The sequence below is a fragment of the Macaca fascicularis genome, chromosome 17 (genome assembly GCF_037993035.2).
Source record: "Macaca fascicularis isolate 582-1 chromosome 17, T2T-MFA8v1.1".
Classification (NCBI taxonomy): domain Eukaryota; kingdom Metazoa; phylum Chordata; class Mammalia; order Primates; family Cercopithecidae; genus Macaca; species Macaca fascicularis.
The window spans coordinates 20708106-20733608 of record NC_088391.1 but is presented as its reverse complement, the minus strand read 5'-3'; the positions used below and the strand labels follow the sequence as shown (position 1 = coordinate 20733608).

Below are 25503 nucleotides of genomic sequence, written 5' to 3'. Positions count from 1 at the left end.
GAACACAAGGAAAGGGTATAGAGAGGGGCTGACCTAAGGAAGAGAAAACAACAGATGGGGATGAGAGGATGGGAGAGGAAAGAGAACCAGAGGGCGCTTATGCCTTGAGTGGAACTCAGAGGTGGTTACAGGTCTGCCAAAAGTATGATCCCTGCAGATCCCTGGTGGATTAGGAGTAGGGGGTGGGGCATAAGGGATAGGGGAGTAGTCCTGAATAAGCTCCAGGGTGGGTTGATCATATGGCTGTAGGTTCACAGACTCCCAGAGGCTGAGATTGAGCCAAAGCCACTCAGGGGCTGGCTGTGAAGCCACTTTAGCTACTTTAAGGTAAAGAACTTTCACTTACCACAACGGCTATCTTACGTAGGGGGTGGGGCATAAGGGATAGGGGAGTAGTCCTGAATAAGCTCCAGGGTGGGTTGATCATATGGCTGTAGGTTCACAGACTCCCAGAGGCTGACATTGAGCCAAAGCCACTCAGGGGCTGGCTGTGAAGCCACTTTAGCTACTTTAAGGTAAAGAACTTTCACTTACCACAACGGCTATCCTACAGATGTAAAGTCACAAAGTGCTGCTAAAATATTAACAGACACCTGTGTTCTAGAACTAATATCTACACATTCTGGGAAAGAAGAAAGGGCTAGTAGGCTTTTCCTACCATCAGGGATTAAAATAATTTTCTTTAACAAGATGTTAACCAAATCTGTTAATGAGACTATCTGCAAGAGTAAAACTCAGATCTCATGACTATCCTCTCAGAGAACAGGAGCCAGGAGGCGCTAAAATCCATTGTAATTCTTATACTAAGCTTCTTAGTTACTTAAATTTACTGTCCAAATGTTTTCTTTCTCCTGCCTATTAAGGAACTTAAAAAGACACACTGCAGGCCAGGCGTGGTGGCTCACGTCTGTAATCCCAGCCCTTTGGGAGGCCCAGGTGGGAGGATCACAAGGTCAGGAGATCGAGACCATCCTGGCGAACACGGTGAAACCCCATCTCTACTAAAAAATACAAAAAAATTAGCCAGGCCTGGTGGCAGGCACCTGTAGTCCCAGCTACTCGGGAGGCTGAGGCAGGAGAATGGCGTGAACCCAGGAGGTAGAGCTTGCAGTGAGCCAAGATTGTGCCACTGCACTCCAGCCTGGGCAGCAGAGTGAGACTGCATCTCAAAAAAAAAAAAAAAAAAAGACACAGTGCAATAGTAGATATGGAAATAACCCAAGTGTGCATCAACAGATAAATGAATGAAGAATATGTGGAATATCAGCCTTAAAAAAGAATGAAGTCCTGCCATTTATGCCAACATGGATGAACATGGAGGACATTATTCTAAGTGAAATAAGCCAGTCACAGGACAAATTCTACATCATTCCACTTACATGATGTTATCTATAATAACCAAGCTCGTAGAAGCAGAGAATACAATGGTTGCCACGGGTTGGGAGTAGGGGAAGTGGGGAGTTGTTCAATGGGTTAAAGTTTCATTTATGCTATAGATGAATAAATTCTAGAGATCTGCCGAACAACATAGTGCCTACAGTGAACAATATTATATTAGGCACTTCAAATTTTTAAGTGTTAAGAACGCTTCATGTTGTGTTGTTACCACAACAAAAAGGACACAAGGGAACTTTGGGAGGTGCTGCATGTGTCTCTTTCTTTGATTGTGGTGATGGCATCACAGTGTTTGCATATGTCCAAACTTAACAAATTGCATACATTTAATATGTGCAGCTATTTGAATATTGCCACCAGGTCACCTATTCTCATCTCAAGACCTTTGCCCCTCCTAGTCCTTCTGGAACACTCTTCCCCTAAATATCTGATCTGCAAAGCTGGCTTCATTTAGATATCTGTTCAAATTTCATTTCATTAGACAGGCCTTCTTGGACCATCCTACTTAAAAACAGTAAACTCTTTCAATCACTCTATTTTGTGTAGAGGTTTTATTATTTTTAATTATTATTAAAGAGATGGGGTCTTGTTAGATTTGAACTGTTGGGGCTCAAGCAATCTTCCCCCATGAGCCTCCTAGCTGGGACTCCAGGTGTGTGTGCCCACACCCAGCTTGTGTAGACTTCTGTATAAATACTAGCTCAAGCTAATTGTACCTTCAGCAACTCTACTCTGCTTTTTTGTTGTCTGCTTTATCTTCCAGTTGAGAGGGAAAGGGGCGTATTACGATCCTCAACTACATTGTTGGCATTTCTATTTTTGTCTTCAGTTGTCTGTTTTTGCTTGATATACTTAACTTTGTGAAACATGGTCTCATTCTGTCACCCAGGTTGGAGTGCAGTGGCACGATCACAACTCATGCAGTTTCAACCTTGTGAGCTCAAGTGATCCTCCAATCTCAGCCTCCCAAGTAGCTGGGATTAGATCTTGCTATGTTGCCCAGGCTGGTGCTTGATATACTTTGAGGTTGCAAGTGCATGTAAGTTAATGATGGTTTGTATCTTTTTGTTTTTGTTGTATTTTTTAAAACCAATGTATAATGTGTCATATTTTGCATTAAATTCTATTTGGACTATTACCTCAACTTTATTCTAGTTCATATCAGCCTTGTGTTGCCAGTCTTTTATCTCAATTTTTGCTTTCAAGTATGCATCTTGTAAAGAACTTTCAATACAGCTTGAGAATCTGAGTCTTAATTGGCTAACGTCTAATCAACGTTTATTGTAACTAGTGCTACATCAGATTTTTTGCCATCTTATTTTCTATTTGTTGTATTTAACATTGCTCCAAAAGTATTTTCCATGAAGATCTTGGTATGTTACATCTTCTGAGATTCATATGCATGAGTATTTTTAACGTGTTGTCACAGTCTAAAGCTAATTTAATTGGATTTAAATCTAAAACTCAAAGTTATTTTTCTTCAATGCTTTTTAAAAACCTTCCATTTTCTTTTTTTTTTGAGATGGATTTTCACTCTTGTTGCCCAGGCTGGATTGCAATAGTGCAATCTCGGCTCACCACAACCTCCGCCTCCTGGGTTCAAGTGATTCTCCTGCCGCAGCCTCCCAAGTAGCTGGGATTACAGGCCTGTGCCACCACGCCTGGCTAATTTTTTGTATTTTCAGTAGAGACGGGCTTTCTCCGTGTTGGTCAGGCTGGTCTCAAACCCCCAACCTCAGGTGATCTGCCGGCCTCAGCCTCCCTAAGTGCTGGGATTACAAGTGTGAGCCACCGCTCCCAGCCTAAAACCTTCCATTTCCTTACGTTCAGTGCTTTAGAGAAATCTGATGTCACTGATTCTCTTAGAGAGTAATCTTCTTCTGTTATGTTTTTAGACTTTTGATATTCTTGAATTTCACTTTAACCATGTTACTATCTATACTCATACTCTGACTTATCTTCACAGAAATGATCACTGCTTGATATTATGTATTTGTTTCAATCTCTCACCCAACTGGAAATATAAACCCCAGGAGAATAAGGACCTAATTTTCTTCATTACTGTATCTGTCATACCTAGAACAGTGTCTGAAATATAAGTACTCAACAAATACAGACTGAATGATTCTTTCCTTCTTATCACAATTTACTAGAATGTGAGCAATTCCAGTGATTTTGTCGAATTTTTCAGTTATCCTCGACATATAGGAAACTGCCTGGCATGTAAAAGGCACTCAGCAAAACACCTGTAATCCTTAACTTATAGAAAAGTACCTTGCACATGAAAGACACTGTTAGGATGAACATACTGAACAAAAGGAGAGTCCTATCACCTAGCAAAGTGTCAAGATACTTGGATTACAATATATACATAAAAGTCATCCTGGCTTTAGGAAGGAAAAAAATTGAATTCACAGGTATTTCTAATATTTCACTTTGCAGAAACTTTTGTAGCTTTAGGTTCCACAAACTACAGCCTAGCCTGAAAGTCAAATCTGGCCCATAGCTTATGTTTCTAAGTAAAATTGTATTGGTACACAGTCACACCCATTAGTTCTGGCTAGGCTGCTTTTACAGTACAACAGCAGAGTTGAATTGTGAGAGACCAGTATGAGGCCTTCAAAGCCTATTTACTGCCTGGTCCCTTACTGAAAGTCTGCTGGCCCTTGTTCTAGCTAACAACTCAATCCAAGATCTACTATGGCTCTTGACTCTGTAGACTTCTGCCCATTACATTCATTCAGTTCCTCAAGAAACAAATCACAGAAAACCTGAGGCCAAATTCTTAAATTATCACCCTATGCCTGGAATCTTTGTGCCTTTTCCTACCTGTTCTGGTAAACTTGACTGGATCACCTGGAAGAAACGTTTTTCTTGTGAGACTAAAGACTTCTCCTTTGGGGCTGGCCTATTCTCCTTTAACTTTCTGGAGACTAAAAAGGCCTCTCCCAAGGTTGGGGGAATGGTGAAGGTAGAGGGTGGAGAGACACGACACATCCTGCCTTCCTCATCCTAACGAAGATTCCTGCCCATGCCCCAGGTTTATGATGTTTATTTTATACTCGAAGTAGAACGCAGACAGGAAGAACAGAATCAGTATATACTGACCAATACACTGTTTTCACTAATTTCCATATCCCTTTACCTTGCCTCCCATATGTGTACCTCAAATTCTACTACTCACATCTCAACTGCATCTGCCCCAGAACTCTCAAACTCTAAATGGCTCCAATGAAATACTTTTGAAAAGGCTGTCGCTGAAAGCACAATTTCCACATTATGAGTGACATATTTTATGCAAATGTCATTTTGCTGAAAGTAACATGAATTATGTATGTGTCAGGATACTTCTGACAAAGATGAACTACAGATGTTCCTCGACTTATGCTAGGGTTATGTCTCAATAAACCTGTTGTGAGTTGACAATTTCATAAATCAAAAATGCATTTAATATACCTAACCTGCTAAACATCATAGCTTAACCTCGCCTACCTTAAATGTGCTTAGAACACTGACATTAGCCTACAATTGGACAAAATCATCTAACGCAAAGCCAATTTTATAATAAAATACTGAGTATCTTATGTAAAAGTACTGTATTGTATATCACCAGCCCAGGAAAAGACCAAAATTCAAAACTCGAAGTACCGTTTCTACTGAAGCATATCACTTTCACACCATGGTAGAGTTGAAAAATCTTACACCATCCTAAGCCAATGATCATCTGTAGTTACAAAATTATTAAAATACTAAATGACAAGCTACTGCAGCACAAAAATATACTGGGTAGGTGGTTACTGAGAATTACATTTTTTATAAAACTTGAAAAGATTAAGGTGATTAAGTTTTTACTTCCTCGAAGAATATTTTGCAGAAAATATTGGTAGTGTGAAGCAGTAACAAAACACAAACATAAACATAAATAAGCAACTGTGTACAAAATAATTTATTATAGCATTATCTACGTTGGCATTATTTTACAGTGAGTTTTTCCTGTCGCAAAAAGTATGAATCTAAATAGATTAGGGTGAAAGAAAACGTGTGTCTAAATAAAATCTCCCTTTTTGAATGTATATTTGTCTTAATAAAGGGAAGCATTAATATTACAGACATATTTACAAGGTTCTGAACATAAGTGATTCCATTACTGTTTTCTGTACAAGATAGAACAAAAAGCTATTCACCCATCCCCCCCAAAAATACTGTTTAACAACACTATGTTTTAATAGTTAAACTAATGAGTTTCAAATCTCATTCTGCTGAGATATAAAAATGCATTTAATGGTCAATGCATGGCTATAAGAATGTTTCATTTTAATTTGTTTTCTGCCCTATAATGCTCCCCTGAAGCATACCTCAGTATAAGCTACTTGTTAACACTGAAGTAACTTAGTTAAGAAAGCATTAATTCTTGCCTGTGGGCTTTTAAGACTGGGAGAGAGATGCAACAATTTTACCAGTGAATTTACATGACTGACAGGCAAAACAGCCTTCACATTCTGAAATCATCTACATAAAACTAGAGTACCCCTATTCAACCAGAAAATACAATTTTTATGAATACTACAAAGGAAATAGTAAACCACGAAATATTACAATGAAAAAAAGGGCGAATTAAATTTTAAAATAAACTTCAGTATCTGCCAAGAAGAATTCCTTTTTTATGAGATGGAGTCTTGCTCTGTTGCCCATGCTGGAGTGCAGTGGCGTGATCTCGGCTCACTGCAACCTCCACCTCCCAGGTTCAAGCGATTCTCCTGCCTCAGCTCCTGAGTAGCTGGGATTACAGGTGCGTGCCACCACGTCTGGCTAAATTTTTGTAGTTTCAGCAGAGAAGGGGTTTCACCATGTTGGCCAGGCTGATCTCGATCTTCTGACCTCAGGTGATCTGCCGATCTGGGCCTCCCAAAGTGCTGGGATTACAGGTGTGAGCCAGCCTCCATATTGTTTTTAACATATAGTTAACACTTTAAAACTGACGCACTTTAATTAAAAAGCAAGCAAATAATAAAACAAACAGATGAGGAATCAAAGCACAGATCCTGAAATCAGAATCTAAAGAAAATAATACAGTGGGGTTGTATACAACTTAGCTTAGTAAGAAATTATCATATAGAAGCGACAGCTACCACAAAACTGTGTAAGAACAAACAGGTAATTTTAACAGATGGTTGTGTAAATTGGCAGGTCAGGTAAAGAATAAAATAAGCTTACAGAATATGCCATTTAAAAATCCTAACCAAATATTTCATTTCATACATGTATTAAAATGCACCCTGGAAAAGAAACCCTGATCTCAATTCAGCTTTGAGTCTATAGGTGTCTACCTTCTAGGAGATTTCAAATTTCATTTGCCAAGACATCATAATTAGCTGTATGGTTCAGTGCCACATTAGGATTGTCAACTTCATTCACAGCAGGCAAGAAGGCAGATGTAAAAGGAAGCAGGTTATGACAGGCCATCCTATATTCTTCATATTGGGAACTACAGTTCCCAAAGCTGCCATCAAGCAGTGCTTCAGAAACCTTTATTAATGTCTAGTGAAACAAAGGGAAAACACAAATTATTTAAAAATAATAAGCTCGCAATTAATAACCACTTTAATCAAAAGATGCAATGTGTTAATCAAACTGAGAAAAGCTGCCCCAGTCTAAAATAATGCCTTGCAATCTACACAGCAAGCGATCACCTCAAAAAAGGCACATTAAAAAATCAACCCTGAAAAAGGCAGTAAAATTCCAATAACTGAAAAACAGAACCTTTTAAAACTGTGATCACTAAAAATCAAAGTGTCCTTTACTAACAATAGCTCACATTTACTGAGTACTTAACAACGTGCCAGGCATAATAAGCACTTCACGTTTTATTATTTCAGTTAACTCTTACATGGATTCTGTGAGAGCAGTAGTATTTTCACCCTCATCTGAAAAATGAGGAAAAAGAAGCTAAGAGACATAACTTGCCTAAAGTTACACATCTCATAACTGATAGAGCTAAGAGACATAACTTGCCTAAGGTTACACATCCAGGCATAACTCTGAACATCCAGGTGTAACTCTGAAGGCTTACTTAAGAATTATGCTGTAAAGACACGTTTTGTTAGACCACAGTGTAAGCATAAATCAGCCAATGAAAAAATCTTACCTTTACATTTTTATCTTTTATAGTTTCATCCAGTCTAGTGGCTATAGCAATTGCTTTCTCTTGCCTTGACTTGTCCAGAAAATACATCATTTTAGCACCTGAAATACCAAGGCATTTCAAAATGAATTAAACACCTATACTTTACATTTTATGTGATATCAAGTGGCCAGTGACTTAAAATATGGTTTTAAGTGTTTAAACAGTGGTAAGCTGGAGCTGGCTCCTACCAGCTCATGAGAGCCAAGTGTGACATTTCTTTCCTACCTCCTATTTAGTAGCATCCCATTGATAGCTTAGGCCATGATCAGAGTATTTATATCATGAAAATACACTACAAATCAGAGCTTTTCCCTTCACAAAAGGATGGTTATTAAACATCTATCAGATGAACAGTGATTTAACAACTTCCTTCCCTTAGAAATAAAATTCAAAATGTAAATATGGACTGCCCTGTGGTATCAATCAGTATTTTAGCCAAAACTATGAAAAAAGATATTCTAAAATAAAACATCTAAGGAATTACTGTCACAGAGGAGGAGAGTGGGGGTGGGGAAAACAGGAAAATGTTTGCATATTCAAAAACAAAGTAAAATTTTAAAAAATAAAACACAGTTTATATTTCTCCTATAAATTAGAAGAAAAAATATACTCCAGCTTGGGTGACAGAGTGAGGCTCCATTTCAAAAAAAAAAAAAAAGAAAAGAAAAAAGAAATCATTCATAACCACACACCCCAAATCAACATTAAAGCTTTCGTAGACACTTCCTTTCAGCCTTTTTCCCATGTACAGTTGAGATTACATTGTATGTTCAATCCTGCACATGTATTATGAAAGTATTTGCCCATTATTACAAACCCTTTAAATAAACATCACTTTAAATCTGATATTACATCCTATGAATCCATCACTGTTTCCCCTATTATTGAACATAACATTAAATTTGTCCACATTTCTCTCCCCATACTTACAGTAAGTACTGTTCATTTGCTTTAAATTTTGGGGGTGTCAAAACTTTCTCTTTGTTCGCTTTTTCCATAGGCATTTTAACCCTGGGGGCTACATACAAACCTGAAAGTAGATGCTGAAGAGAGGTAGCATTATGTTTCAGAAAATCCTCATTAAAACTTTCCAAATCCTTGTTGACAAATATTTTCTGCATTTCTTGAGATAGAACTTGGCTCACAATGTCTGGAAGATTACTATGATTAGACACTATAAAAACAAAAACATTTGGATTTTTTGTTTTTGATCTGTCCTTCGGGGGAAAAAAAAAAACCTACTGAAAACCCTTTATGGCCGGGCGCGGTGGCTCACACCTGTAATCCCAGCACTCTGGGAGGCTGAGGTGGGCGAATCACTTGACGTCAGGAGTTTGAGACCTGCCTGGCCAACATGGTGAAACCTCATCTCTACTAACAACAAAAAAATTAGCCGGGCGTGGTGGTACGCGCCTGTAGTCCCAGCTACTCAAGAGGCTGAGTCAGGAGAATCGCTTGAACCCGGGAGGTGGAGGTTGCAGTGAGCCAAGATCATGCCATTGCACTCCACTGTCTCAAAAACAACAACAACAAAAACCCTTTATTATTAAACTTGATTTTACATAGTAAAATTATTGTTCCTTTGGAATATAAATACATCCTAGCAAATGCACTCATTTCTACCATCTCCTGGTAACATGTCTATTTTATAGACACATGTTCATTTAACTATGTAAATTATTATTTATTTTGCTTTATGTTATTGCAAATCTCTTTAATGTCCACCAGCTTAATGTAAAACAACTTATATTTGCTTCTCTCAGTGGCATCCCATTGACAGCTCGGGCCATGATCAGAGTATGTGTATCATGAAAATACAAATCAGGGCTTTTTACTTCACAAAGAGAGGGTTATCAAATATTTATCAGATCAACAGTGATTTAACAATTGCCTCCCCTTAGAAATGATATAAATCATAAATGTAAATATGGGCCTTTTTTATACTTACCAGATTTAGAAAATCTAATTAAACATTCATGTAACCACGGGTTATTACTGTTAATGGCAAAAGCTCGTTTGACAGACTGCAGCATTAACAGAAACTTGCCTGTGTCAGAAAAAATACAAAAGTAATAGCATTAATACTTACATGTTATTTTCCTCAGTTTATTTTAGTCTCACTTAAGTCCAATAACAAAATGCTACCTTTTTTATAACACTCTTAAGCAAAATTTAAAGTTGACTCTGGCTATCAAAGTCAACTATGGCTTTCTAAAGAAAAGCTTGAAAAATCATAAAAAATTGCTTCAGGTAGACAATTTGTATGATTGTTCAAACTATTCTTACACTGGATTTGATAGTACTATTCTAATTTATTACCCACTTAAGTTTTGAGTAGCCAAGGAAAAGAGCCTTTGTAGAAGGCTGAAATGGAAATCTAAGAAACAAAAATAGAACTAACTGACAAAGATTACACTGAATATGGTCACAAGTATAATTAAAGATTAAAAACTGAATTCAAACTATTTATTACCTTTTCTAAAATATATTTCAAATGCTAACAGATGAGTGTCAATGTTATCAGCAACAAGGTTCTTAAGAGGTATAAGGAACTTAACGGCTTCCTCTAATGGATTTTCTACCTATTTTGAAACAGAAAGGAAAATTACTTAAAAAACATCAGCACAAGTCAAATTTCCCCTAAAATTTTATATTAACATATGTCTAAAGTAATTTAGATGGCTTTCTTTATAAAACTAAAAAACAAGAAAACATTTAAAAATCATCTGTAAATAAATTCAAAGTATACAATCAATACTTTTCAAAACAGAAATAGCTTTTTTTCTGGCTACAAAATCAAGATAATTTTACTAAAACAAAAAAATACATAAAGTTATTCCACAGACTTAAAGAGATGGTACATCATGTACTGACAGTCCCTTATATACTATACATATCTAAAGTAAGGAGACAAATAAAATGGCATCAAATAGTAAAGAGACGTTAATAAAATTTAAAATGCTTATAATATAGTTGACCCATGAACAACAAGAGCATTAGGGGAGCTGACCCTCCCCCATGCAGTTGAAAATCTGTGTGTAACTTCTGACTCTCCCAACTTCACTACTAATAGCCTATTGTTGACTGGAAGCCTTACCAATAACATGAACAGCTGATTAACACATATTGTATATATTATATACTGTATTCTTACAATAAAGTAAGATATAGAAAATAAAATGTTATTAAGAAAGTCATAAGGAAGAGAAAATATATTTGCTACTCATTAAGTGGAAGTGGATCATTATCCTTGTCTTCATGTTGAGTAGGTGAAGAGGAGGGGCTGGTTTTGCTACCTCAAAGATGGCGGGGATGTAGGAGGTAGAAAGGGAAGCAGAAGAGGCAGGCACATTCCATCTAACTTTACAGAAGTACACTATAATTTCTTTTTTGCTTTTTATTTAAAAATGTTTCAAATGCTAACAGATGTGTGTCAATGTGCCAAATGTACAAAGATGTACCAATCTTTCCACTGTTTGCTTTGGTTTCAATGCCTGTATCATAGAAGGGTCCATGTCATAAAAGTCAAAAATAGTCTTGAATAATCGGAACTCTTCTGCCAGAATGTCTAATGTCCGTCTGTTTTCCGGCACTACTGCTTCTATGTCTTCTTCCTCAGCATCTGGCAATAGTTTGGAAGCACTCATCTCCATCAAGTTGCCTTCTATTAACTCCTCTGTGGTGGCATTTATTAGCTCTTGAATTTCTCCAGGTTTCCTAATCTTGAAGCCCTTTACCGCCATCTCCACTTTTTTTGTTTGCCATATCCACAATCTCTTTTATGATTTCTTTGATTGGTTCTGTCATAAATCCTGTGAAGTTGTATACAACATCTGGACACCAGCAGGGACTTATTGTTTCAGGTTTGATGGCTTTCAATGCTTTATCTGTTAAAAATGACGGCATCCTCAATGATGTAATCCTTCCAGACTTTCATAATGTTCTACTGGCGTTCTCCTCCATAGCGCTGAAAATCCTTTCCACAGAGTACCAGACATAATGAGTCTTAAAGGTCCTTATGACCCCCCAATCTAATCTAGAGGCGGAATTAGAGACATGTTTGGGGTCAGGTAGGCCACTTATACACTTTTGGAGTTGAACTCATGAGGTTCTGGATGGCCAGGGGTTCTGTCCAGTTATCAAAAGAACTTTAAAAGGCAGTCCATTACTGGCAAGGTACTTCCTCACTTCAGAGACAAAAAGCATTAATGGAACCAATCCAGAAAAAGGGTTCTCACTGTCCAGGCCTTCTTGTTGTAAAACCAAAAGACTGACAGCTATTATCTTTTCCCTTCAAGGCTCAGGGGTTAGTAGCTTTATAGATAAGGCCAGCCATGGTCATAATCCCAACTGCATTTGCACAAAATGGTAGAGTTAGCTTATCCCTTCCTGCCTTAAATCCTGGTGTTCGCTTATTTTCCTTACTAATAGATGTCCTTTGTGGCTTTTATTTTTCCCTGTTATAGAGCACTTTTTGTCTACATTAAAAATCTGTTCAGGCAGATACTCCTTCCCCTCAAGGATTTTCTCAATAGCATCTGAAACTTCCCTGCTGGCTCTTGGTGAGAAGTTGATTGTTATGTTATCTGGACATTTTTTAAGCCAAACATCTTTCTAAAGTTATCAAACTGTCCTTTGCTGGACCCTCGAAGTTCAAACCTATGTTGTTCAAAGGTCAACTGTATTAGACTTACAGTGAATAAACCAAAAAACTAAACACTTCCTTAAATCTGATCTCAAAACAACTATTAACACTTGAGAAAATCCTGGAGGTACTATCTCTTTGTAGCTAAAACATTTCTAATAAGACATATAAGGTGAAATGATTCCATATGTAATGGACAATTGTACTGCTGCTGTAACAAATTACCAAATATTTAGTGACTTAAAACAACTTACTATGTTATAGTTCTTATAGGTTAAAATTCCAACATGGGTCTCACTGGGCTTACAATCAAGGTGTCAGCAGGACTGCATTCTCTTTGAAGACTTGAAACGGGAATCCGTTCAATGCCTTTTTTAGCTTCTCTAGACTGCCCACATTCCTTAAGCTTGTGGCACCCTCCTTCCATCTTCAAAGCCAGCAACAGCAGGTTGAGTCCTCCTGACACTGCATCATTCTGACCTCTGCTGCTAGCATCCTCAACTTTTAAGGCCCCTTTTGATGATACTAGGACCACATGGACAATCCAGGCTACCCTCTCTATCTTGAGGTCAATTCATTACAACCATAAATTCCATCCCCCACCTTAATTCTCCCCTGCCATGTAAGGTTACATATTCACAGGTTGGGGGGATCAGAACACAGACACCTTTGCAGGGCCATTACTTTGCCTACTACAATTACAATTCTATGTACAACCTGCATTAGCCAAAATTTGTACATTGTCACTCAAAGATAATTGACAGCTATTGTTAAAACCTTGAAATATTTCAAATGGCTTCTTACAGATTTAAATAAATCATGTTAACTGTCAGAACAGAACCAAATAAAATAAATTTTACCAAATAACAAAGACAGTAAAACCCATCTCACCCTTTCTAATTTTTCAGGTATAAGTTCTTCCTTAAGGCCACTGGCTTCTTCTTCTTCTTCATCTCTTTTTTTCTTTTGATTTTTCTGTTGACGTTCTCTTTCTGCATGCTTTCTTTCTTCTTCTAGCTTAGCCTTTTTCTGGGCTCTTCTCTGCTTGCTAAGCATTTTCTTCAATTCTTTGGCTGACAGGTTTTCTATAAATATCCAAATGAACAAAAATTCTGAGTCAATGTTTGCATTTTCCTCGTATTCTTCTGTAATACATACTGTTAGTATGGTTGTCCCTTGGTATCAGTGGGCAATTGGTTCAGGACCCCCAACCCCCCCACCCCAAAACATCCACTGATACACAAGCCTGTGATATAAAATGACACAGTCTTTGCATACAACCTATGCACATCCTCCCGTATACTTTAGATCAGCTTTTAAATCTTTCACCTTCCTTTTGCTTTAAGTTGCATATAATGATTTCACTTTTTCATAAATTATATTATGGTCTATAGGTATGCCTAAAATAATGTAAATGCTATGTAAACAGTTGTTATACTGCATTGTTCAGGAAATATTAATAATGACAAGAAAAAAGTCTGGACATGTTCAGTGGAGATGCAATTTAAAAAAACATATTTTTGATTTGTGGTTGATTGAATCCACCCATGTGGAACCCACAAAAATGGAGGGCCAGTTGTATACTTTTTTTTCTGTTTTTTTGGCTGGGCAAGGAGGGACGCAGAGGCAACCCATATAAAAGTTTTTAGAAAGTGTATCCCCAGTGACTAGCACAAAGTTGGGCACACAAAGGATAGCCAGTAAATGTTGCATTAACTAAAATTGACCAATTGTAGCCCACTTCTGCCTCCTACACAATACATGACTCCAGGCAAATCACTTTATCCTTTTCAATATCAAGTCTTTCAAGAATAAGTGAGAATACATAAAAACACCTGTGATCTCTAAACACTATATATTAGAAATGAATACCTAGGAATATTTGAGATAGTTATCTAGGCACATTTCATGCTAACTATTTCTCAAATATTCCTAGATATTAACATTCTAGTGAAAACACTGTACAGATATTCTGATATTATTTTTAATAAAGTAGGTACTAGAAATTTTAAGATTATATATTTTTCCCGAAAGAGCTCAAAGCTATTTTCAGTTACAATTTTTTAAAAAAGAAAGAAAAAAACTAGTTCACAGACATATCTATGTTTCCTAAACTTGTCTTTTTAAAATTGTTGTAGCGACAGGGGTAATGCTATGTTGCCCAGACTGGTCTTGAACTCCTGGCGTCAAATGATCTGCCTGCCTTGGCCTCCCAAAGTGCTGTGATAACAGGTGTGAACCACCACACCCAGTTCCTAAATTGGTCTTTCAGACAATAAAAACAAAAAGAATTCTAAGTTATTCCATTAAACTAATTTAGAAGCATCAGCTACAAAATATCATCCCACTTTTTTCAACTCTCTCCACAACATTTTTGTTTTTTGGCATATGACTTATCTAATGTTTGTCTTCAACTCCAAAGACAATATATTTTTTTCTATGTGTTGTGTATGCTAATGGCATTCTGAAATTTAGTGTCCTTTTAAAATCTTTTAAGTTCCTATTCAGTTACCTGAGTTTATTTCTTGTTGTTTGCTTTCATTGGTTAAGGGATTATCATACAATTTCAAGTATATTTCAATCGCTGATCTAGCAGCCTTGAAATAAAAGGCATGTCTTCTGAGTATATCTTCTAATCTCAAAAGGTCAACATAGGCACGAAGGGTCATCTTTCTCATGCAGTATGTATGGAAGTCGAATTGGTCATCGGTTATCTCAAAAAAATGCTTAAAAACAAAAATCACAAAATTAACCTTTACATTTATGTCAATAATGTCTACCTTGTGAAAAAAAAATTGTAAAAAGCCCAAAAAACAATTTAAACAGTCACAATTTTCACTTAGCTGCCCTCTCCAATGTTTAACACTATAAAGGATATGAATTTTTTTTTGCATTCGACTTGAACTTTCTCTTCCTACAAACCATGCCCATTCCCTACAAATCATGTTTTGTGATGATACTCAACTTCTATATAAGTCAAAAGATCAGGTTATTTTTTTAACCTGAAAATTAGTATATATTAATGTTTTAGTTTTAATGAAATACTCTTCCTCCATATTCCCTAAAAACCAGCATGGCACAGTTAAACAGAACTCTAAATGAAGACTAAATATGTGTAGGTTCACACTAAATATTTACAAATCTACTCAACTCTACGCTTTTCAAGGGCAATCCTTACCCACTGCCTGCCACAGGGCCTAATACATAGCAGACATTTAATAAGCACAGTATTTGCCCACTCAAAAGATAAGCTTCTTATTAGGGATGAGATCTTGAATTAGCCATTTAATTTCCTAGACCCTTAATTATGTAATCTAAGTTAAGAATAAAGAAATCCATACAGCCAATTTCTTAAGGTTGTTAAAAGGATCAAATAATGTATTTTAAAGTTCATTTTCAACAGTAAACTGTTACATAAATATAGAACTTGATGGTTTTCTCTTACTCAATAAGCTCCCATTAACTACCTACATTCCATTTTAGCAGAAGTTCTGAAACTGGAATCTATATATAAACAAGTATAAAAACTTCTTCCTAAGGAGAGAGCTCAAAAGCTTTCATCCAATTTCCAATGGATCCATGGCCAAACGAGGTTCAGAACTAATCCCTTCCATGAAAGGTGAATACTAACCCCCTGCCCCTCCCCCAACAAAACAATCTTACACTTGTACTGTTTCCCTTGCATGCATTTCCATCTCTGACTTCTTTTTTTATACTTTAGTTTTTCCAAAATCATATAGAAAAATGAGTGATTTAATACACCAATATAGATCAAGCCTTCCTACTAGTTCATGTTCCCTCTGTCCTGGGGATAGTTAAGTCACTGTGCAGAGGACACATTAGTAATTATCCATAATCATCTGATAATTATCTTGGTAATTAGAAACACACTATATACAGAATTACATTAAGTACCTGAGACTTTAAGAGAAAAATTATAACAAGAATAAAAATACACAGTATGGAGGGCAAGAAACAGAAAAAGTGAACATTTCACATTAGTTTATGACTAAAAAGCCACGCTTTAATGATGTTATATTTGAAAACTGCATCTTTCCCACCAATAAAATGAAATCATAAATATTAACATGAACTTTTTTTTAAAATCAAAGGATTACATATTTCATAAAGTTGTTAGTGGTTTCTCTTAATGTAAATCAAGTTATAACTAGCACAAGAATATTTTAAAAATTCAATACAGTTAACTAAAGAAAAAAGGCGGCGCTAAAGTCCTGGAACACATAATCAGATGAAAACATCTAAGAGATTACAGGACATTCTTTTAGGTTGAGAAACATCTGAAAAAGGCAGATGACAAACTTCAAGAGATATTCCTAGCAGCATTAATACAGATTTTAAGTCAAGTCTTGGAGGGGGCCGTATGTAACCACAAATATTTAAGCCACCTCTTTATCAGTAACAGCCCATAGGCTGCCTCTCTCCAGTTAATGTCTTCCATAAATTGGGTGACCAACTTATCCTAGTTTGCCAGAGGTTCTCTCAGTTTTTCCACTGAAAGCATTGTGTCTTGGGAACCCACTCAGCCTCAAGCAAACCTGGCTTGTTAATCACTCCATAACAAACTAATGGTGATAGACAGAATATGGCTACATTAAAAACAAGTGGGATACTGCAGCCACAGCTGATTATAATATTTGCTTTTGAAAAAACAGTATATTGCAGAACACTATATAGAAACAACTAAATAATCTTGGGTTGAATTTTTTTTAACTTTTTCTTTGGGGTTATAGATACAGAGGAAGTAGCAAAGGTGTATATCCTTCCCTCAGTTTCCCCCAAAGGTTATAGCCTACGTAACTACAATACAGTATCAAAACCAAGAAACTGACATTGGTACAATGTGTGTATAGTTCTATGTGATTTATCATTTGTAGATTCATGTAACCACTACCATAAGAAACAGAACTAATCCATCACCATGAAGCTCCCCCTTGGGTTGATTTTTCAGTCTCAAAACACAAAAATATGCTACACAACATCAACAGATAAAGTTAGTTTCCCTGTACCTTTTGGCCAAACATGAAGGGCGTGATAAAAATCACTTAGCTCACTGCAGAAAACTAAGTATTCAAATCTTAACATACAGCTCATGCCCTTAACTCTCTCCCTCTAAGCAAGAATTAAGAAAAGCCGTTCAGGCCGGGCGCGGTGGCTCAAGCCTGTAATCCCAGCACTTTGGGAGGTCGAGGTGGGCGGATCACGAGGTCAGGAGATTGAGACCATCCTGGCTAACACAGTGAAACCCCGTCTCTACTAAAAAAGACAAAAAAATTAGCCAGGTGTGGTGGCGGACGCCTGTAGTCCCAGCTACTCGCCAGGCTGAGGCAAGAGAATGGCAAGAACCCGGGAGGCGGAGCTTGCAGTCAGCCGAGATAGCGCCACTGCACTCCAGCCCCGGCAAGAGAGCGAGACTCTGTCTCAAAAAAAAAAAAAAAGCCATTCTTTTTTATTTTTATTTTATTTATTTATTTATTTTTTTAAGACAGAGTCTCGCTCTGTTAGGACCTCTCTCCTAGCCCAGATTCTCCTTCCCACTACCTCTCAGGGTTCCCAGATGTGACTAGTAAGAGCTTATACAAAGAGAGGCAACAAAAACCTCTGGATTTAAAAAATAACTAGGTCAACTAGGAAAATAAGCAACTCAATTTACTTAATAGAGAATCTGTTGTTATAAAGCATGTTGTCAATTTGATAAAGATTAAGATACAGTAGAAGACAAAGTTATGATCTTCCTATGTTTAGATCTATCAGAAGTCCTAGGTCTTATTAAAGAATTAGAAATATATATATTGTTGCCCTGTTTCATATCTAAGTCAGCACTCTAAAATAATGATAATCCAATCACCAGAAGTCTAACAGTAAAAGAAAAAAAATGGAAAGAAAGAAAACCCAATTCTTGAAAGATAAAATAGGTTCAAATGTTATTCTGAACACAAGTTTAAATCTAACATTTTGAAGAACGTTTTGTTTTAATAAAACTCAAGTTTCAAACATCAGATTGGGTTGGACTACAAAACCTTAAAATATAACCCTAAAATCTTATGAGGTTGGGCAAGATGAAAACAGAAAAGATACTACACTAGCTTATTCTAGAATTCCAACTTTTCAAATCCAATTACTAAGAGCTCAAAGCAGTATGTATCCTGGCTGAAACTGCCTTCAACAAAAGAACTCCTGAATGACTTCTTCAAAGCAGAATAAAGACCAAACCTTTATTTGAACTTATTTCACAATTCACTAACCTTCTATTTAGAAGGTAAACTGCAAAGTTTTATTTCTGAAAGGTGTACGTGTCCTTATTAAAATATTTAAAACCCAGGCATAAGATAACTCATGTAGATACCTATTATAATAAATCTGAAGCTTGTAATTATTCCTAAATCCTTACAATTTTATCATTAAGAATTTGAGATATTAGAAATTAAGCATTAATCATTCCATCAACCTATTTAGTCACCCTATTTATACGAAACACGTTTCTACATATAACCACACATGTAGAATATACATAGTATCTACAAAAGAGATGCCTTATTTGCTTTTAGTATGGATATATTCATTTTAGACTAGCTTACAAGTGGCATAAGAGTAGGTTCTTTTCTAATGTTTCTACTTCTTTCTTATCTCAAATGTTAACAGTAAACCCTAAAGCTTCCAGCGACAATAATTATGTAACATGACCAGAGGGTGATGATTTCTGCCATTTTAATCTATGACAACCAATGATTTTCCTATAGTTTCTTTCTTCAAAAATGCTTTTTACCACTTAATTTCTTGAACCATGTCAGTAGATTTTCTGACATTACGGAATTTTTTTCCATGCAACTCAGCCAAAATCACTAAAAATTTAAGGGAAAGCGTAATCTAAATGAAACTTAGTCATGGAAGATCTACTTATCATATTCTAAAAATTCTCAAAATTAAAAAGAATAAAGCAATATAGTCATCAATGTTAGAAGAAATCAAATTTAAGTTCAAGAAGTTCAGAACTATAATGATCCTTAGGATATTCAAATTTCATTTAAACAGAAAATCTGGTAAATTTCTAGTTATGGTCTTGCTGAATTACTAATTCCTAAGTGCCTATAGCAGCCTCTTCATAAGGGAAACAATTTACTTCTCACTGAGAATGTCCTAGTTAATAAAAATGTATCTTTCCTTAATAACAAGCAGAATGCTCTTAAAATAATGGTCCTCTAGGGAGTGTAACAACCTAGTGATCTGCGGTTTCATCAAGGAAACAAGAGCCTGATTTAACTAGAATGCTTGGATATTTCACCTATCATCCCAAGGGCTTCATATTTTTCAAGGAGATGAGGAGGATTTTCCCCAGAGATGCAGCCATCAAGCCCAGGCTTAAAAGGGCATGAAAAACAAACAAACAAAAAACAAAAACAGCGAAAATTAGGTTATTTCTAAAAATGCTTGGGTATAATCCTAGTTCCAGTCCCCATCAAAAGCCACCCCCTAAAATTTAGACTTCCTTGTGGGTAATCTCAGAAGTTTCACATGGGAAAAAGGCCAAAGTGACTGCCACGGTGCAGACATCAGGCTCACCTGACTACGATGCCTGTGGTTCTATACTGCGTCAGGATGGGAACAGTGGTGCCGATTGCCCCCACAACTGAGGGCTGCTGAGGACTGCCTCAGGGGTGCATTTGCGGCTCTTTTCCTCCTGTGGTCCATGTGGAAGGAGAGTGCTTCAGAGATGACAAAGAACAGGAAAACAAAAATTCACACAAAGGAAAAGAAAAGTCCCCTCACTAAGGCACATCACACACATAATCCTAAAAGCAAGCAATAAAATAAGCCTGCAAACTGGCCATAGATTGTTATACAGAATACTGAATGTGAGAGCAAATATCCTGGGAAGACAAACTGGAGAGAGGCTGACTGCGGACCAGATCCTGATGTTTTAAAGGGGAAAGAGGTTGCCATCAGCTGTGTGTCCTCTTAGGGTGGTGATGAATATCAAATAATGGCCTAATTAGGGAACAGAAATTTTGAATTTATGTTAATAGCAATAATAGTTTACTAACAATCTTTTTCCTCCAGACAAAAATATATAGACATGTCAAAAGCATAATCACTTGAGGATCAATAAAGCAATCCACTGTTTACAACTTCTGAATGTAAAGAAGGTTAAAGATCAAGAATTTTTTTCACAATGAAGCTCCCAGAGAAGTTAGAAGAGGCAGATGATCCCGTGTAGAAATCTACCTGCTTTTTATCACCTTACAGAGAAAACTGAAGTCGAAATTCTAACAACTTACCCTTTCTACTTCATGACATTTTTTCAAGGCATCCCCATATCTCCCCAGACGCTGATAAGCTGAAATGCATTCTGTCTGAAACCACATACACTGCATTTCATTTAGATTTTCCATGGCAGATGTCCCTTCCTGAAATGGAAGCATTCAAAACTATAGAGAGCAACAATGAAACAGATCCTAAAAATCATTTCCTCTTTACAACTAGGGCTACAGTACTATCATGACAATAGCAGCAATTAGCAAATATATCAGTATGTTTCCAAACATGGTTTTACATTACAATAGTCTCCCCTTATCCAAGGTTTCGCTTTCCATGGTTTCAGTTACCCACAGTCGACCATGGTCTAAAAATATTAAAGGGAAAACTGCAGAAATAAACAATTCGTAAGTTTTCAACTGCATGCCATTCTGAGTATTGTGATAAAATCTTGCACCGTCCCACTCCATCCCACCCGGGACGTGAATCATCTTTGTCTAGTACATCCACACTGTCTGCTACCGACCTGTCACTTAGGAGCCATCTCAGTTATCAGATGGAAAACACACATATACATGATGTCTTATTTACCCAGCTCTGCTGGGGTATTCAACACTCTTCATAGAAAAGACTCCAAATTACTAAATCTTAGTTTTTCAAACACCAAAGTTTTTATTTCATCTATTTAAGAAAGTGTCATATGAAGTATTGTCTATTTTCTCCCTTCAAGCAAAAGCTATTTCAGCCTTCCTTGCTGACTCGGGGTCACTGTTATGTATATTCAGTATTTGTCAAATCTGTTAGTAATAGTTGCAGGCCTGTTTTTTGGTTTCCCAGTGTCCCTCCTCCATTGTCACTTTCTTTGTGCCCGTGTGTCTGCTTCTATCAGCATCTCCTGTTTCATGCCAACTCTTCTACTTTAATATTTCTCCTTTGCAGTGGGCTGACAAAACCAAATAACTGAATTTGTTAATTCAGGCTCAATAAAAATTTTGAGAGGAGTGTGAGACATAAATTAACCAATATTAAGTGCAAGGATACTCAAGTTTTGTCACAGTTTAGAAGAGACATTTAAAATATATTTTGACCCCAGGAAACGATGGCAAAGGTACGCTTACATAGATGATTTCAGGCTACAGTTTTTACTCACATTTTGTGTATCAGTTCAATTTTCAGAACACATTAAAAGTCTAAAAATTAGTTATCTCTGGGTGAAGAGAAATGTTGATGTATTTTCTGTCTTCACTATGGTTGTGTTGTATTTTCCATTTTGTTAATGGCCACATATTTTTATAAGAGGAATGTATTACTTTTCATTTCAAAAAGTTTATCAACTAGAACTATCCAACATGCATCAGCAACTCTGTACAAAAATTCTAAACTGAAAAATCTGCGAGAAGGAAATATGCGCCCTTCACTCATTTATTAGCAAGCAGATATATCCTGATTATTCCAGGTCATTTGCAGTTTTCTTCCCCTGCCTCATTATGTTGTTCATCACACATTATGGATTTGCCTGGCCAACAAACTAGTGTGGATAAAGTGAACAACCTTGCCATATAGCATGGCAACTTGTCAAAAGTGGATGATCAGACGCAGTTATGATGAGCAAGTCGAGCCACATATTTTGGTGACTACTCTCCTTAAATAACCAACTCTCACCTTCTTTCTCATTCTCCTGTGCCTTTAAAGTCGCATCCCAGTATCTCTGGGTTTTTTTGTTTTCTTAAAAATCACTAGATTTAGTATCACTTATCAGAAATGTCTGGAACCAGAAATGTTGCAAACCTTCTCGATTTTGGAATATTTGCATTATACTTACTGGTTGAGCATCCCAAACCCAAAAATCCAAAATCCAAAATGCTCCAATGAGCATTGACCACCATACCAGTGCTCAAAAAGTTTCAAGTTCTGGAGCATTTTGGAATTTGGATTTTAGGTTTGGGAGGCTCAACCTGTATACTTCATATTTAATTGTATTTTACTTCTGATCGCTACCTTGGCCTTCCATGTGGTACTTTTCTCTGAAAACATAATTGGTTTTATGTTTATTCCTTGTACTCTCTTCTTAATTTCAAACCTGTGATATAGTGGAAAGGGCACTGAAGATTTTGAACTTAGTGCTATTTCCCATGTGGTAGCTGGGACTACAGGCACATGCAACCATGCCCAGTTCAATTTTTCTCTTCTACTTTACATGCTTTTGGTGTCAAGAAATGCTTCCTACCTCAAGCATAAAGAATGCTTCTTTATCCTAAAGATAAACTCATATATATTTTCTTCTATAAGCTGGAAAGGTTTGCTTTCCATATTTGATCTTGGAACTGATTGTGTACAGCAAAATTTTAGATTATGTTAGATTATATTAGAATTAGTTTATCCTAAAGATAAACTCCTATATATTTTCTTCTATAAGTATGAATGGTTTGCTTTCCATATTTGATATTTAATCCACCTGGAATTGATTCATGTACAGTGACAGAGAGGGATATTGGCGGGTTTTTCCCCCAATAGAAGTAACTAATTGTCCCAGCAATATCTTTTCATCTCTGATTTTTATGGTATCTCTGGGTATATCCCATTTTCCAAATATGTGTGAAATCTGCTTCTGAGCTTTCTACTCTGTTCATTAGTCTACTTATATTTTTAACCATAAACATGTATTATAACAGAAAGTCTATGTGGAAAAGGATATAAAGGAATCATGAAGGAGGGAAAAGGGATGGATGTGTAGCCCATCTCAGGAAACTTAAATTCCTGAATGTCACAAAGACTAGTTCACAGCAATTATTTCTACAAAGAAAGAACTCTATGAGCAAGTAAAAAGTAAGACAGAATTAAAAAGCAGTCACAAATTACTAGGGGGACAAAGAATTTGAGATATAAATCAAATTTTACACGTAAGTGCTAAAGTATGGCATACTGTTTATATATGTACCAAGATATTTTGCTCTTGCTATTGTTTAACCATCCCCTGCCAGATACACATACACAGATACACAACCACAGTAAGAAACCATTCTTAGGATACGGGTTAAACGGGATTTAAAAAATAATAACAAAAATGAATTTTTATGAACTTCAGTGGCAAACTTCACAAATCGTCTTAATTTAGACAATTATATGTTCATGTATGCTATTTCCTACCCTTGTGAACTTGGAGCACATTTCCTCTGCTTCTTTTATCATATTTGCTCGAAGCATGTATTTTGCACATTTGGAATTGATGAATCTATCAGCTGTGTCCAAAGACTGTGCTTCATCCATCCACTTTGCAGCTTCTCTGAGATTACCTATATGCTACAAAAGATAATTAAAGGAACCACAATTTATAATCAAGAGAATATGAGTACAATAAAATGGAAAATAATTTACACAGACCAAAAAGAAATCTGTCACCATTTCTGTCAAATTTATTTAGAAATCAAAATTACAGTTCACACTAAGAGCTCAAATGATTACACATCTAATTACACACCGATTATACAATTAATATAACATGAAACTACTCAGAATTATTAGAAAAAGATTATCAGGGTGCCCTAGAACTTATTTCCACAAAGAAAAAACTCCAAAGATTCTTAAAGTAGCTGAATTCTTCAACTACTCAAAAAGCAGGATTCTGATTTTACCTTGTAAATTTTTGCCTTCATATAGAATAATTCTATTAGAGTTGGAGTACTAGCAATTGCAGCATTAATATAATCCAAAGCCAGAGAATACTGTCCAAGTTTATCAAAGTGCTGTGCCAGGAAATACTGAACCCAAAGTAGTGTTGTCGGGGGTTCCTTCTCCCCATCCTCTGCAATCAAACAAATATTAAATTATTATAGGAAGAATGTAAAGCAAATTGCATACTTTCTCTCTCCTAACTCATAATGAAATTAATGACTATTGCAATAATAACAAGCAGGAAAAACTCAGCAAAAACTAATTTCAAAAGAAAGAGGTATGACTTCATAAAATTCAAAAAGTGGTAGCCACGTAGAGAAACAAGATTGTACTTTGACAGGCTTCTAACCCCAATCTCACTCCAAAGAAACAATGCTGGGGAAAAGACATACATCAATCTAATTCTGTGAACTCTCAGCCTGAAAGCAAAAGGGCAGCAAGACCAGGAAAAGTCAAGGAAAATAACTTGGCAAAGAGATTTCCTAACTACCACTGCAAGATTTCGGAAGAGGCAAGAACTGCCAAACTGCCATGGCTTACCATTTTCCAGGCTTCAATACTAAATCAGGGATACCCAAAGTTGAAGATTATGACCTATAGGAAAAAGACACACCTGACAAAGTAGCAACAACCCTGCCATCTGACAAAAACCTAAGTAGAAAAAACACAGCCCAGTCCTCTTAAAAAAGCAGTCATATACATACACTTATCTGAGTTCTATCCTGTTCCCCATCCTGTACCCTCTAACTACAGAGGAGCAGATGAAAGATATACCAAGCTCTCAAAATGGATTTCAGAAAGGAAGACATACTGGTGTAAAAATGAGGAGGAAAGAGTGAATAAACCCACACTACATCAAAACAAACAGGTCTCCTACATAGCTGACCAAATGACATGATAATGTAAACATACAATAGCACACATTAAAACACAAATAATAAAATAAAGGCAATGAGTTAAGCATCCATTCTGTTCCTCTTATATAAACTATATTTCAAGGGAACCAAGTATTTGATGAAGGAAAGTTCTTTATAAGAAAAAATCCAGCTAACAAATGCAGAAGAAATTACTACAATCAACAACAGATCTAGGCAATGATCTTCAATGGCTGAGAGGCCAATGAGGAATTTTTGTCTAGTTCTGTCACCAAGGCTGGAGTGTAGTGGCATGATCATAACTAACTGTAGCCTGGAACTCCTAGGCTCCAGTGATCCTCATGCCTCAGCTTCACAAGTAGCTGGGACTACAGATGAGAACCACCGAACCTGGCTAACATTTTAATTTTTTGTAGAGACAGAGTCTCACTTTGTTGCCCAGGCTGGCCTCCAAATCCTGG

The 25503-nt window shown here is 36.5% G+C and overlaps 1 protein-coding gene across 14 annotated transcripts in view; it reads right to left on the bottom strand.

The window, feature by feature from the left end:
- Positions 1-5323: 5323 nt before the first annotated feature.
- The window catches only part of NAA16 (N-alpha-acetyltransferase 16, NatA auxiliary subunit), a 66477-nt gene continuing 46297 nt past the window's right edge, over positions 5324-25503 (bottom strand). For 6 of the 14 annotated variants that reach the window (XR_012426876.1, XR_012426878.1, XM_005585726.4 and 3 more), the window contains 10 exons: positions 24128-24297; positions 23643-23795; positions 20519-20647; positions 14737-14950; positions 13116-13309; positions 10053-10161; positions 9528-9626; positions 8610-8753; positions 7541-7638; positions 5324-6933 (listed from right to left, as the gene is read on the bottom strand). Coding sequence is in view for 6 of the 14 variants with exons in the window: in XM_005585726.4 (XP_005585783.3) it covers positions 6736-6933; positions 7541-7638; positions 8610-8753; positions 9528-9626; positions 10053-10161; positions 13116-13309; positions 14737-14950; positions 20519-20647; positions 23643-23795; positions 24128-24297 (1508 nt within the window). In the remaining 8 variants the exon portion in view is untranslated. Of the gene's footprint in view, positions 6934-7540; positions 7639-8609; positions 8754-9527; positions 9627-10052; positions 10162-13115; positions 13310-14736; positions 14951-19802; positions 20229-20518; positions 20648-23642; positions 23796-24127; positions 24298-25503 lie in introns of those variants that run through there. The other 8 variants (XR_012426875.1, XR_012426873.1, XR_012426877.1 and 5 more) reach the window with 5 other exon arrangements.